Below are 14,683 nucleotides of genomic sequence, written 5' to 3'. Positions count from 1 at the left end.
AGGACAGGGCAAGTGGATTCACACCAACAGGGAGGGGGGAACTTTTTTTATACTGCGGTTGGGTGAGGGGCAGGGACATGAGCTGAGGTATTCAGTTGAGGAAGTTTCAGCTGCAGGGGTCAGCCAGGTATTCAGGAAGGAGTCAGTATCTGTGTGGGGGTCATTGTGGATTCAGGGAGGAGCCTGTATCTCTGTCTGGCACGCTGATCTGTTAGAAATGCCAGGGGGAGTCCATTATCTCGTCACATGTCTGCATGTATCCGATCCTGGGCTCTCTCCGACCTAACAACAATTGAAGGTAAAAATGAGGCTATGTTTGGGGAGTGGGAAATTGTTATCAGAAGCATATTTTGCCTATATTAGAGATTCAAAAACAATGCTTATCTCTGTAAAAAATTTTATTGATTGTAAGGTATTTTCTAGTTCCTGGCTGATTATTGCTCTTTAAGCATTTGTTTCAGCTATTGTCTCTTGATTGACCAGAATAGATTAGAATTGGTGTGGTATGTGAAGAGGACTTAGGTCAATGCGTGGACCCAAGAAAAAGCTAAAAATTTGTCCTATGACATACAAGTTTTGTAGGTTATTCTGATACCCCGAATGGCAAGCTGGGACTCTCCTTGAAGGTTCTTGTCTCACAAAGTTTGAAGAATAAATCAACGGACTAAAAGATTTTAGGCAAAAGTGTGGAAATTTATTGTAAGCATATACAAACTCCCATGCAGGGAGGGGTTTCTAAGTGGGTAACCCCCTCAGGAGAGGTCCCCCAAAATGGGAGAGCCCAGCTCTCTTTCAGAATGGGAAAAAACCTGGTCCTGTGAATCTCTTTTGTCTACAGGTTTATAAATGCTAGTAGTTTCTTTGTTCATTCCACTTTCTAATTGGAACCTTCCTTATTTTATATCCCCCATTCTTTCCTAATTGGTCATTTCCCCCCTTTTCCCTGCATAGTATCAGTTTCAAGATTTCAAAGCCCCCCCAGTGTTTCCCTCTTCTTACCCTTATCTTGTAACGTTCTTGTAAACAGTCTGGTGGCTTGGAGCCATCTCTGCCCATCACTTGTGCATTCCTCTCCCATGGACCCCCCTTTTCGTAACTGCCTCTCTCTCCTGTCTCTAAAATCCTTTCACTTCTGGGAATTTTTAGGCATATTCTCACAATAACCCATTTTATAAGGCTTTTTTTTCTATTTTTTCAGTTGAAAATATTGAGATTCTGAGAGATTGGCTTACTGAATTCCACAAAGAAAAGGTTTAACTTAACTCTGAGTTAAACCTTCTCTTTTATACCCTAAAATTATCTATCTTGGCTACATTTTAGCTTTCACATCAGGGATTGCATCTGTTTCCACAATGCTTCCTTAGTATAGAAAATTCTATCAATCATATCAGAGCACTAAGTGTTTCTGTTGAATTTTAATATGGCCCCAAGATCTTATCAAACTCAATTTCCTCAGTCTGAACCTGCATTATGAGCTCACTGCTAGATAAATGTCCCTTGAGTCAACCCCAAGGGCTCTCTAGACTTTATAAAACAGTGCTTACAGAACAGGAAAAGGGAGTCTAAGAGATTCTTCCATGCTTCTAATCTTTTTCCTACCATTGACTTTAAGGTGGAGAATCATATTGTAAAAAAAAAATACAAACAAGGTAAGATATAATTCTACTCTTTTGTTATATTTGACAAAATTTGCATTGCTATTTGATCCTGAAGAGATGGGCTAGATGTTGAAACAAAAGCAAATCAGCAGGTCCCTATGGAGTTTGAGAATTTTACAAAACTACCAAGGAGAGACGAATGCACGTGTTGGTGGGAATATGTGTCCAGGCAAGTTTTAGAAATGCTCAGTCTGGATGATATGTGTGAGAATGGTGTATATTTCAAGTATTACATGATTATTCTTCTTCATGTCTCCTGACAGGTAGATACATGACCTTGGACAAGTTACTATACCTCTCTAAGACTTGTTTTCTTATCTATAAAATGGTTAAAGCATAAGAATATAAACGAGAAAATCTATATACATCATTCAGAGGGTGTCATATTTATAATAAAGTTAAATTAATAATCACTAGATAATAAAATAATTAAATTTATGGAGGCTTATCTTACACATTTAAATTAAATCTCAATAGTGCCTACTTCTAAAGAACAATGCAGTTTTAAAAACAATGATGAGGCAAAGGCCAGAACACAAATGACCACAGTCTATTGACGTAAAATAATTTTAGCTATATCTAGCACAATTAGGAAAGCAAATTCTATGGCTCAGATAAGGAGTTTCAGAAGACTGGTAATTTAATAAGCTGATGGATATCATGTCCTTATCTGTAGCATAGGCCTTTCGCTTAAATTCTGAACACTTATCTTAAATAAGCTATAGGTTTCCAAAGAAGTCAGGTCCTTGGACAGTACCCTGGGTACTCACCCATTTAGAGGTTGGGTAAAGAGCAAAATCCAGCAAAACAGCAGACAATGTGATAGAGAAACACTAAAAGTAATTATACCTTTTTAAAAATCAAGGTTTTTCCATACTCTCAATATTCTTGGAAAAAGTCAGAGTCAACCTGACAGGTAATTGAAATGATGGAGATTGTTTGGATGATTGAATAGTGAGTCATTAATTTTTAGATCATGAAGAAAATGGTGGAAAGAACCTATAATGGAATGAATATGGAAGAGATAAACACTCTTTTGAGGAACTGTAGTTATATGTTAAGAGGCATCAATAGTTTGTCATTGTTTGAGGAGCACCTAATGAAGAACCTAAAGAAAAACAACCAAAATTCACACAGTTGTTTGACAGAATATAGGAAGTTTATTCTGAAAAGGAGATAACTAATGGAAGAAAGTATTACTGTCTTCAACTTTGAGATATTATACTTAATGAAATAAAGAATTATTAAGCTACAACTCTGTTCCAGTTACTATACTAGGCACAGTCAATGCCTAGTAGTGAACAGTGTAATCATGATTCCCTACCCTTAATGTCTAGTAATGAGAGAAGACAGAAATCAATCAAGTAAAAATAAGGAATATATGTAAAAAAAGAAAAAAGAAGCTATTTTGTGTAAATAAGATTAGATTCTGCACCTTCAGAGAAAAGATAGAAACTTCTAGAAACATTAATCAATTCAAGAAAGAAAAACAATCTGAGTGTTCAGTCGTGAAGTAGAAATCTTTAGGTAGTAGTTGATATGATAATACTGGGAATAAGGTATAATATGTTAACTAAAGTTAACCTATTGATTTAGAATGGTTTTGTGCAAGCAAGAGAGTAAGACGACATGTTTTTAAGGGCCCCTTTAACTCTAAGACTGTATCATTATTAACTTTCAGTTCTGTCATTACTTCATATGTTATCCTATTAGAGATATACAGGTTTGAACATAGGTATGGAACAATTTACGAATTCTACCTCCCCCACCACAATTCACAGTAAACATTACTTTTCCATTTAAGATTTTGTTTTACAAAATTGAAATAAGAGAATCATCAAATTGGAGACCTGGTTTTATAAGTTCTAGCCATGGGTAGCTTCATGTGGTCAAAGGATTTCCTGGGATTCTTAAATGTGCAAAGTCCAAATTGGCTGACACTTTTACAAAATTAAAACAAATTACTGGATGAGGAAGCAAGTCAGATTCTTCTCATTTGTTACTGTGTTTGACTTTTTTGACAGTCGAAACTGACAGTAGAAACATAAACTACCTTATAAGAAGTCTCTGATTGTTGCCTTAGTATCTATGACCTACATTGTACCAGAAAAAGACATCTTTTGTGAGACTTCATTGAAGAAATCTCCAACTGCCCTGAGTAAGCGTCTGGTTAGTTATCTTTTCGTGTGTCATGTCTCCTCTTAATGGCACAAACATTAAAGTTCTTAAATTCCTCCTTACTGGAATCCCTGGATTGGAGAAGAGTCACATCTGGATAGCCATTCCCTTCTCATCCGTGTACCTTCTTTCTCTCCTGGGAAACTTTACCATTCTCTTTTTCATCAAGACAGAGCCAAGCCTCCATGAACCCATGTACTATTTCCTTTCCATGCTCTCCATCTCTGACCTAGGGTTGTCCCTCTCTTCCTTACCCACCACTTTGGGACTATTCCTGTTCAGTGTCCATGAAATTCATGCAGCTGCCTGCTTTGCCCAGGAGTTCTTTATCCATTTATTCACAGTCACTGAAGCTTCTGTGCTGTCTGTAATGGCATTCGACCGGTATGTGGCCATCCACAACCCTCTGAGATACAGCACAATCTTAACCAGCTCCCGAGTCATCAAAACAGGGGTCTTACTGACTTCGAAAAATGTTCTTCTGATCCTTCCACTGCCCTTTCTGTTGCAACGGCTGATATACTGTCATCAAAACCTGCTCTCACACTCCTACTGTCTCCACCAGGATGTCATGAAGCTGGCATGCTCTGACAACAGAGTCAATGTTGTCTATGGACTCTTTGCTGCTCTTTCTACCATTCTGGATCTGTTGTTTATTACTTTTTCCTACATAATGATCCTAAAGACAGTCCTGAGCATTGCAACCCCCAGAGAGCAGTTCAAAGCCCTCAACACTTGCATTTCTCATATCTGTGCTGTGCTTATCTTCTATGCACCCATGCTGAGTGCAGCAATGCTCCACCGTTTCGCCAGGGATTTGTCACCTCTGATCCACATCCTCATGGCTGATGTTTTCCTACTAGTGCCGCCCCTGATGAATCCCATTGTGTACTGTGTGAAGACCCGTCAAATCCGAGAAAAGGTTGTGGAAAAACTTTGTCCAAAAAGAAAATGATTAAAGGAATGAGAAAGGAAATACGTTAGTAAGTGATAATTAAATAAACGTTGAATGTGTGGCTGGCATAAAGCATAGTATAGTAGAATGTCCTTGGGTTTTATAATCAGACAGAGCTCATAGAGTGAATGACTGTTGATACTCAACACCCTTTTACCCTGTTGAGCACTGATGGAGACAAGCATGGGGTTGTTCAAATTGGTGCCACAACATCTACTATCTCAGCTGATCATCGGATATCACTTGGAGTGTTGTTATTTTACTCTCCTGTTCAGCTCCCACATCTATTTCTCACAAAGATCACACCAAGCATTTGTCAGGTTCTTTATTATCTCTACTCTAGTCCTTACCTGCATGCTTCCTTTAAAGGCAGTGAAACATGAATTACTCCTTTTTTTTTTTTTTTTTTTTACCATCTGACCTTGTCTTTTATATCTATTCTACCAATGTATTCCATTCTTCTTCCTAAGAAGAATGCCACTCCTCTATATCAAAATTTAATCATAACCCCTAAAAGGTAAATTCCATACCTCCCTGCCTTTTCAGAGATCTTGCTGCACCTTCTGTATGTTTCCATTTTTTTCAATGTTCCTACTATTTAGCTATCCTTTCTCGGTCTATAAGCATGTTTGTTTTAAAAGAAAAACATTTTAAGAGATACATAACTTTGCTTCCTCAACTTTCCCAGTTCTCATGAATTTATTATTTTAATGTATTTATGGATAGTGCTATATATACATATATATCACATATACACTTAACATGAATGCATGTTACATATTTTTCTATTCTTTTGTTTCTTGGCTCTTCTTTTTTATTTCTCTATTTACTCCCCAGAATGGCCAAATCACACTAACCCTTCAGGCAACTAATATTAACAGCTAATAGTGTTTCTGAAAAGATGCACAACTTGCATTTGAGTCAGGAAAATACCAGATTGGAATGTTCTGCTTATTGTAGGATGTTTCGCGACCCATGAACAAAATTTCAGTAGTTCACCCAGACTCTTGGCAATGGTAGGAACCCTTTTCAAACCTTGTCTCATATTCTGCCCATGCTCATACAATCATAGAATGGCAGATATGTTGATGGAATTTATGTTACTGAACAACATTTGCATTTCTCAAACAACTCAAATTGCAGTAATCTCTCTCTTTGGCAAACATGTATGCATTTATCTTTCTACTACACATTTTTTAAATAACAATCAGTTTCAACTCTACTAACCATCTTTAATTTTGTCTAAACATATTTTGTTACTTTTTCTAATTTCTTAAAACACATTAACTTTTATTTAAAACATTTAAAGGTAACAATTAGACACTTTTGAGAATTAGTAGGGCTACAAAAATGAATGTAATTATAGTAACATATTCATAATTGTACATATTTCATAATTATACATGCATTTATGTAATATATACATAAAATATATATTAATTGGCAAAATGTTTTAGCTTATTGATTGGTTAGTAAAACAGTTTTAAACAAAATATATTTTCAAATATAAAATTTCCTCTAAAAATAAAGCAATCTATAGACCATATATAAGCTCTGTTTTCAAGCTTTGGGTTAACAAATAATTTACATTTGCTAAAAACATCAAAACTAAATATTTGGTATTCCAATGTTTAGATAGTTTGATTAAAGTTATCTAACCTACTTTGAACAAAACACATTTAAAAATGTAGAGATTGGTTTTTCTGGGAAGCAGATGGTAAGACAGAGTTAGTATGTGAAGAATTTAAATTTGTAAAAGAGGCAAAAACCACTGCATAAGGGGAAACATTGGACCATGTTAACAGATAATGAAGTCTCTGCCAGGCCAAATGGGGACTCAAGAGCAAACATTGCTTTACGGAGGAGTCCCCTGCTGATCAGAAAGGGCCAAATACTTACACCACTGTTTGCTCACTGATTATTGGGTCACCCCAAGAAATTATTCTTCAAGTGGGATCTGCAAAATATGTGTTCACTTCAGTCACCAAATTAGTCTGGTTTACCAAGCATTCCTTCAGAAGCTCACATTTCTTTAAAACCTGATTGAAGGTAATGAGCAGAAGAGAAAGTTTGTAGCATAATGCTAAAGTTTTTACATTTTTAAATTAAATATCAGCTTTGTCTCAAACTTTCCTAGTCCAGTTACTCTAAATATATATGCAAAGAAAAGAGACTAGAAGAATTGCCTGACGATAATCATTAATTATGTTTAAACTATAACCAATTCCAAGTAGAAAAAGTTTATGGATTTCATAAGAGCATTATTCTTACCACATTATTGTACTGTGATAAAATATGCATTTATATCATCTCTACATTTAAAAGATGTATTTCTATTGTTGAACTTCTTAGCTGAACTCAGAATAATATTCACAACAAGGCCAGATGTTTTACAGAATGGAATCTAGACAAAATAAATGTTTAAAAGCTTTAATTTGAGTCATACATTGGAATAAATAATTATCTTATATAACTAATTGATTTTTGGAGTGACATCAGCATCATGGTGACAGAAATTGTCTCTCATTTGCCCTTCTCCCGCAAAATGAAGCATTCATCCATGAACAAACATGCCTCTGCGGTAGTTGTGGGATCCAGCACCACATGCCAAGGGACTCAGGAGAGGTCCCACCCACCTGTGCTTTGGGTAATAGGCAGATAGACCTCAGTGCTGGCTGTGGTCTCCACAAAAGCCTATGCTCCAGCTCCAGCCTCTCTTGGCCTTGGTCTGCTACTTTCTGGAAAACACTGGCTGGGGCAGTCATCCACAGACAAGAGAAGTTTATATTTCCAGAGGAGAAGCTCCAATACTCCACTAGAGCAAAAAAATAAAATGAGTTTAGATGAATGGAAGTTAGAGGAACAGCTTGACTGTGTCTGCATCACCCCTCCCCAAGGCAGCAAAGTCCAGGGCTAAGCAAGGACTTCTTTTTTGTTGTTTAATCCTCACCTGAGGACATTTTCCCATTGACTTTTAGAGAGAGCAGAAGGGAGAGAGAGAAACATCGATGTGAGAGAAAGAACACATGGATTGGTTGCCTCCTGCACCTGCAACCAAGGTACGTTCCCTTGAACGGAATCAAACCTGGGACCCTTCAGTCTGCAGGCCGACACTCTGTCCACTGAGCCAAACACGTTAGGGCATAACAAGAACTTCTTAGCCCTTGATTTCTCCTGCAAGTGAAAGGAAGATCAGGTGATGAGTGCTACACTTTCACAACTGCGCAGCATGCTGCCAAAGAGACTAATTTCTCTTATAGCATCCAGAGCACTGAATCAGAATCTCCATGACTAGAGAGAGGGAAGGGATCAGTAGAGGGGAAGATTAAATTCTCAGAGGGCATTAAGGGACATTGTGGACTGTGTTGTGAATTTCATCAGGAAGTCCTCCCATGAGCCAATAGGAAAGCATCACTTGCAGAATCAATGACAACAAAAGCAAAAATTAAGAAATGATGAAGCCAAAAAGCTTCTGCTCAACAAAAGAAACAAGTAGCATAATGAGAAGGCAGCCTACCTAATGAGAGAAAATATTTCCAAACTATATATCTGATAAAATGTTAATATCTAAAATACGTACAACTCTATAACAAAAGACAAATGACCTGCTTTTAAAAATGGGCAGAGGAGCTGCATAATAATTTTCCAAGAAGATATACAAAATCTCAGAGGGAAGGCAGGAGTGGGTGAGTGGGTGGGTGGGAAGAGACCAACCAAAGAACTTGTCTGCATATATGCATAACCCATGGACACAGACAATTGAGTGGTAAAGGCCTGAGGTAGGGGGCCAGGGCAAGCTAGAAGGAGTCAATGAGGGGAAATGGAAGTCATATGCAATACTTTCAACAATATTTTAAAAAGATAATGCAAAACAAAAAACAAATGTCCAAAAGGTCATGAAAAGATGTTCAACATCACCAATCATCTACATACGGTGGGGCCTTGACTTACGAGTTTAATTCGTTCCGTGACAGAGCTCGTAACTCAAATTACTCATATGTCAAATCAAAAGTGAATGAGTGAGACACGTGATGCTGGGCTGATGTTGTGGCGTTCACTGTGACTTTCGCAGCGCCAACTAGCGGTGGGGTATCTGAAGCTGGCTCATAACCCGAATTTTAGTTCGCAACTCAAAGCAAAAAATCGGCCAAGAGACTGCTTGTATCTGGAAAAACTCGTTAGTTGGGACACTCGGTAAGTCAAGGCCCTATTGTATATAAAAGGGTAATATGCAAATTGTTCCCTCGGGAGTTCAACCGGGAGTTTGATCACTCACTATGAAATGTGCTGACCACCAGGGGGCCGTGTGGATCAAAGGAAGGTGGCAGCTGGGAAAGGAAGGCCCTGGCCAACAGCCGAAAGGCCCTGATCAGCCCTGATCACCGGCCATGCCTAGAGACCCTACCCATGCATGAATTTCGTGCACCAGGCCTGGTTAGGGAAATAAAAACAATGAGATATAATCTTATACCTGTTAGAATGACTGTCATAAAAAATTAAGAGAGAGCAGGTGCTGGCAAAGATGTGGAAAAAAAGGGAATCCTTGTGCACTGTTTGTGGGAATATAAATTGATGAAGCCACTATGGAAAACAGTATGGAAGTTCCTCAAAAAATTAAAAATAGAGCTATAATATGACCCAGTGATTTCATTTCTGGGTATATATCTAAAAGAGATATATAAAAGGATATCAAAGACACATCTGTGCTCCAGTATTCATTGCAGCATTATTCACAATAGCCAAAATATGGAAAAAAACCTAAGTACCTATCAATAGATAAATGAATAAGGAATGTGGTATATCCATATACAATAGAATATTATTCAGCCATGAAAATGAGAGAAATCCTGCCACTTGTGACAATGTGGATGGACACTGAGGGTGTTATGTTAAGTGAAATAAGTCAGACCCAGAAAGACATGACTTCTATGTGGAATCTAAAAAATAAAAATAAAAAAGCCTGAACTTGTAGAAACAAAGAGTAGAATGGTGGTCACCACAGGGATATAAGGAGATGTTGGTCAAACTGTACAAACTTCCAGTTAGAAGAGGAATCATTTCTGGAGATCTAATACACAGTGTTGTGATTATAGTTAACAAGAATGTATCATAGACTTGAATGTTCTTAAGAGAGTAGATCTTAAATGTTCTCACTACCTAAACGTAGTAGTAATTATGTGACAATGGAGGTAGTAGCTAACTCTATGGTGGTAATCATTTTGCAATATATAAGTGTATTGAATTATCACACTGTATACCTTAAACTCATACAATTTTATGTCTCAATAAAATCTCAATAAAGCTAAAAAATAAATAAAAATCATCAGATTGAAAAAAACTGATTTTCTTTCTGAAGCATCTGAGCAATGGCTTAAAATGAACATAATTTATCTTCTGCTAATGGAGCCAACACCTTAACAATTATCTCTTCCCTTTTCACAATGACTGGAAAAATTTCAATAAAAGGAAAACACAATCCATTTGAATGAAGTTATTTAACCTACATGAAAAATCATGAATATAAAACATAAAATCTATCTTTAGTGGCTATGTATGCTAAATTATTACCTTCAGATACCATGTTCTTAAGAGAATTCACACATTTTTTAAGTGGATGCTAATTTTTTTCTTCTGATCATCATGTGATCAATTTTATTAATTTTGCCAACATAGCAGTGGCACATATTGACAAAAATTTTGCTTAAGTTATAAGTTCACTATCAAATTTCCTAAGAAACAGAATAGAGAATTTAAAGTATGAGCTTTCATGTCCTAACTGGTTTGGCTCAGTGAATAGACCGTTGGCCTGCAGACTGAAAGGTCCCAGGTTTGATTCCGGCCAAGGGCATGTACCTTGGTTGTGGGCACGTACCCAGTAGGAGGTGTGAAGGAGGCAGCTGATTGATGTTTCTCTCTCATTGCTGTTTCTAACTCTATCCCTCTCCCTTCCTCTCTGTAAAAAAATCAATAAAATATATTTTAAAAAACATTTAAAGTATGAGCTTTCATTTTTTATTAATTGGCTTATTAAAATATAAAATTACCAAACAATGAAATGAATTATATGTTTATAATAAATGATTAACACTAAACATTCATTAGTCTTTATTCCCTGAGCATTTTGTTGTTGTTGTTGTTGTTGTTCATGTAATCAAGTTATTTCCTATTGATCCCAGGCTACTGGCAGCCCAGTGATTTCATTCATTTCATAGTCTTTGGCATGAGAAGCATCACAAGTGGTTGGTTTAAAAAAGAAAAAAAGAGTACCTGGAAGGGTAGCATTGCCAAATATGTCTCCCACCACCAATTGAACCTGGGAATAGTTAACTTTACCTACCTGCTTATATACCAGTGAATTTTATTTTAACAGCAATGACCGCACCTGCTGTCTTTGCAGCTTTACTGATATTGCATTGGATATGGTCAAGGAGAGAAATGAGACAATACCAGTCATCTATCAGATTTATATATGTGTTAAAATAGGGTCTGTGTTCACTGCACACATATCTCATAAGTCATTAGATGAAACTGCAGCAGAAACTTGAAGCACAAAGAAAAGATCTAGCTGCCCATCCTGGCAGATTTTAATATAGTTACATATGACACTTGTGGTAAAATGAAAAGGATAGGACGGATTCCAAACTATTTGGGAAACCAATACAGTAAGTGTAAATTAGGCTCATTCTTGACAAACTATAATCATGGTCACTTTCTTGATTATTTTTAAATGGTGTTTACTGAGAATCCATTAAGTATCAGTTATTCTGTTCAGATATTTCAAAATTGTTTAAATTGATTCTGGAAGAACTCTCAATATAGATATTGGTAATTAAAATGGGTTGACAAACCTTTTGAAGGTCTTAAATGAGCATTTTGGAGTACAACCTTCTGAATTATGACCCAGACCATATGTGTGCTAGGGAGAAAACACAAGTAATGGTCAATGGGAATTAATAAACCTATAGTTAAGACTCAGGGCCATCATTCTTCCTAAATGCAAACCAAATTACACTCTAAACCATATGAAAATGCCTAATAGTACCAGGGACTGTATAAAAAAGGAGGCGAGAGGCTCCCTTTTTAAGATACAGGGAAATAATCTTTCTAAGAGATTAACTGACATGTCCTAGAGTGCATAGTCACATTGGTAGAAAGTACCAGAGACAAGATTGGAATCAGCTTTATTTTTATCTGAATCTGAATTTAAAAAAAATGCTCTCTCACAATATTGCTTTTCAGGCCTAGTGAGGTCTTTCTTATCCAGTTTCAGAAATTGAAATCCATAAATATAAACATCCCAACATCTTTATTCCTACACATACTGCATGGGAATTTCTCAGCCTCCCAGGACTTCTATCCTCAGCTAAGGGTCTTGAGAACGCCGCAGGGGATTCTCAGCCTCCACCAAGGCCCCTGGAGAGAAGCTGCTGGACTCTTCAAAAAGACCCTGTGTTTTCAGCAGAGAATATTGTTGTAGCTGAGTTCCGACTGAGAAGAATATACACTCCAAGCCCCTATCTCTGCAGCTGTTGGTGCTCAGGTATGTATTGTAAGAATCACAGAGAACAGTCAGGAACAGCAGGATAGCTGGGGCACCTCTAACCTGGACCATACACTGAGCTCTCAGTTAGCTAGTTGCTTATTCCCGCACAGCAAATTAGTCAAGAGAGTTTTGAATGGCAGATGAACTGGGGATAGGAGACCTGTGGGTTAAGCCCTACTTTATCCCTGTGTGTGATTTTGTAAGGAGACTTGACCTGAAGTGGTGGACACACAATACAGTATACAGAGGATGTATTATAGAATTGTACACCTGAAACCTATATAATTTTATTAACCATTGTCACTCCAATAAATTGAGGTGTGTGTGTGTGTGTGTGTGTGTGTGTGTGTGTGTGTGTGTGTGTGTGTTTCAGTCATCTTAATCATTTGGTTTAATCCTTGCTGCTTCTCATCTCTTTTTTCATCATTTGGAGCATTAGTTCCTTTATCTTTAAAATTGAAATTGCAATCTCTACCTTCCTTGCCTTAAATGTACTAAGATAATTAAATATTAAAATGAATTTGGCAGCATTTTTAACAATCAAGTGTTATATTCCTATAAGGCCATGCTTGTCCTTGGGAGTAATTTTGCAGACAGTCATCAACACAGATGCTGATCACCATAATTAGCTCTGTCTGCAATTATATGATGAATAAGTGTCAGAGAGAGTAGAGTGTTATCAAAGTCACTGCTCAGCCTGTCTCTCCTCTGTTTCCGCCAGAGACCCTAGGGTGACATCCCTTTACCTCAATAAATTGGAGCTGAAGGGAGGATCAAGAGAATATGATAACTTCTAGTGGAGAAATCAGCTGACACTTTCTCTGATTCATTAATCTGTAGGTGAGTGCCTTTGAGAAGATCCTTACTGCATTTCATTTCATTCATCCATTCATGCATTTATTCAGCATACTGTATTAGGTTCCAAACCTGTGCAAGGGTTGCAGGACTCTAGTAATACAGCAATTCCATCTCTCCAGTGCTGCTCGACTTCCTTCGATGTTTTCCTGCATCCCCCTACCTGGCACACTTGCCTCTTTCTCATACCCAAAATATAACATACAGGGAATATATTTGGAAGAAGGATAATAACTGGGACGGGATATTATGGATGTAGCTCCTCACTAAGTAGGCATAATGATCCTTTTCTGTCTGGAGATATAAGAGAGAAATAAATGACCACTACATGTTTCTTCTATTTCACAAATTCCCTGAAATGACTCAGTGTGAGATGCATAGAAACCAGCTTTACTGTATGTAAGTCTGATGGCAGAAAAGCCACACATCTCCCTCTAATTGATGGGAAATTTTTCATCACCCCTTAATTGATGGAAAAATTTCCCTTCTTTGTTTTTTACAATTTTTCTCTCAATGTTAGAGTGAGATTGCATTGTTGCCTCTGCCACCCACAGCATGCTCTCCAAATCCTAAAACATTCTTTTTCCTTCACCGACCATCTTCTTTCCAAGTCTCCACTTGTCTCCTTCATTTCACCACTTTCCTGGATGCCCCTCTTTATATCCATTCCGTTTCTCCTTTGGAATCATAAAACCAGAGGGGCTTTATTCTTATATTAATTATTGTATTACTATTATTACTTGTTTTGATTTGAAGTATGAATGGCAAAGGTGGTTATGGATTTTTCTTCTTTTATTTTTTTTATCCTTAGCCCTTCAATGTCCCTCTACCTTAATGAGAGAAAAAAAGACAAAGCTTATATAAAATGTATATATTTTTTTTAAATTTATTTTGGAGAGGGAGAGGTAGAGAGATAGACACATCAATGATGAGAGAGAACCATTGATTGGCTGCCTCCTAGAGGCCCCACACTGGGCATTGAGCCCCCACCCAGGACAGGTGCCCTGACTGGAAATTGAACCCATGACCTCCTGGTTCATGAGTCAATGCTCAACCACTTAGCTACAGTGGCTGGGCTATTGTTACCCCATTTTTGTCCATCTAGTGTTATGCACATAATGGAAATGGTTAGCCATAGGTGTGCCAAGGTATAAAAATTATAGTTTGGGTTTTTTAAATTGCTTTTTAATTGCCTGACTTTTGTAAGAAGGAATAAATATGATGTAGGTCCTACACTGTAGGATAATAATACAGGCTTTGAAGTATACTGTCAGGGTTTGAATTCCATCCTCAACACTTACTTTCCCTATGACCATACCAAGGTCTCTTCCATTTTTGTGCCACCATTTTCTCACTTGTAATATGCTTCTTAGAATAGACCTTATCTCATATGAAGGCTATGAGAGTAGAAAGCCATAATGTACATTAGGCACTTAGTAAAGAATCAGAAACACAACAGATTAAAAAAAATTAGCTGTTCTAAGCTTTTTATGC

The 14,683-nt window shown here is 37.2% G+C and overlaps 1 protein-coding gene across 1 annotated transcript; it reads left to right on the top strand.

The window, feature by feature from the left end:
* Window positions 1-3,834: 3,834 nt before the first annotated feature.
* LOC118662952 (olfactory receptor 51A4-like) lies at window positions 3,835-4,791 on the top strand. The gene has a single exon (XM_036322083.1). It carries the CDS (start codon window positions 3,850-3,852, stop codon window positions 4,789-4,791), a length of 942 nt encoding a protein of 313 aa, XP_036177976.1. The 5' UTR covers window positions 3,835-3,849.
* Window positions 4,792-14,683: the final 9,892 nt, after the last annotated feature.

Source organism: Myotis myotis, unplaced genomic scaffold (assembly GCF_014108235.1).
Source record: "Myotis myotis isolate mMyoMyo1 unplaced genomic scaffold, mMyoMyo1.p scaffold_m19_p_10, whole genome shotgun sequence".
Lineage (NCBI taxonomy): Eukaryota > Metazoa > Chordata > Mammalia > Chiroptera > Vespertilionidae > Myotis > Myotis myotis.
Note: the sequence above shows the minus strand (reverse complement) of the source record. Positions and strands in the feature narration are given on the sequence as shown.

What these genes read in the sequence shown, in the direction of transcription:
- LOC118662952 (XM_036322083.1), top strand. Translation starts at nt 3,850, where the DNA reads ATGTCTCCTCTTAATGGCACAAACATTAAAGTTCTTAAATTCCTCCTT.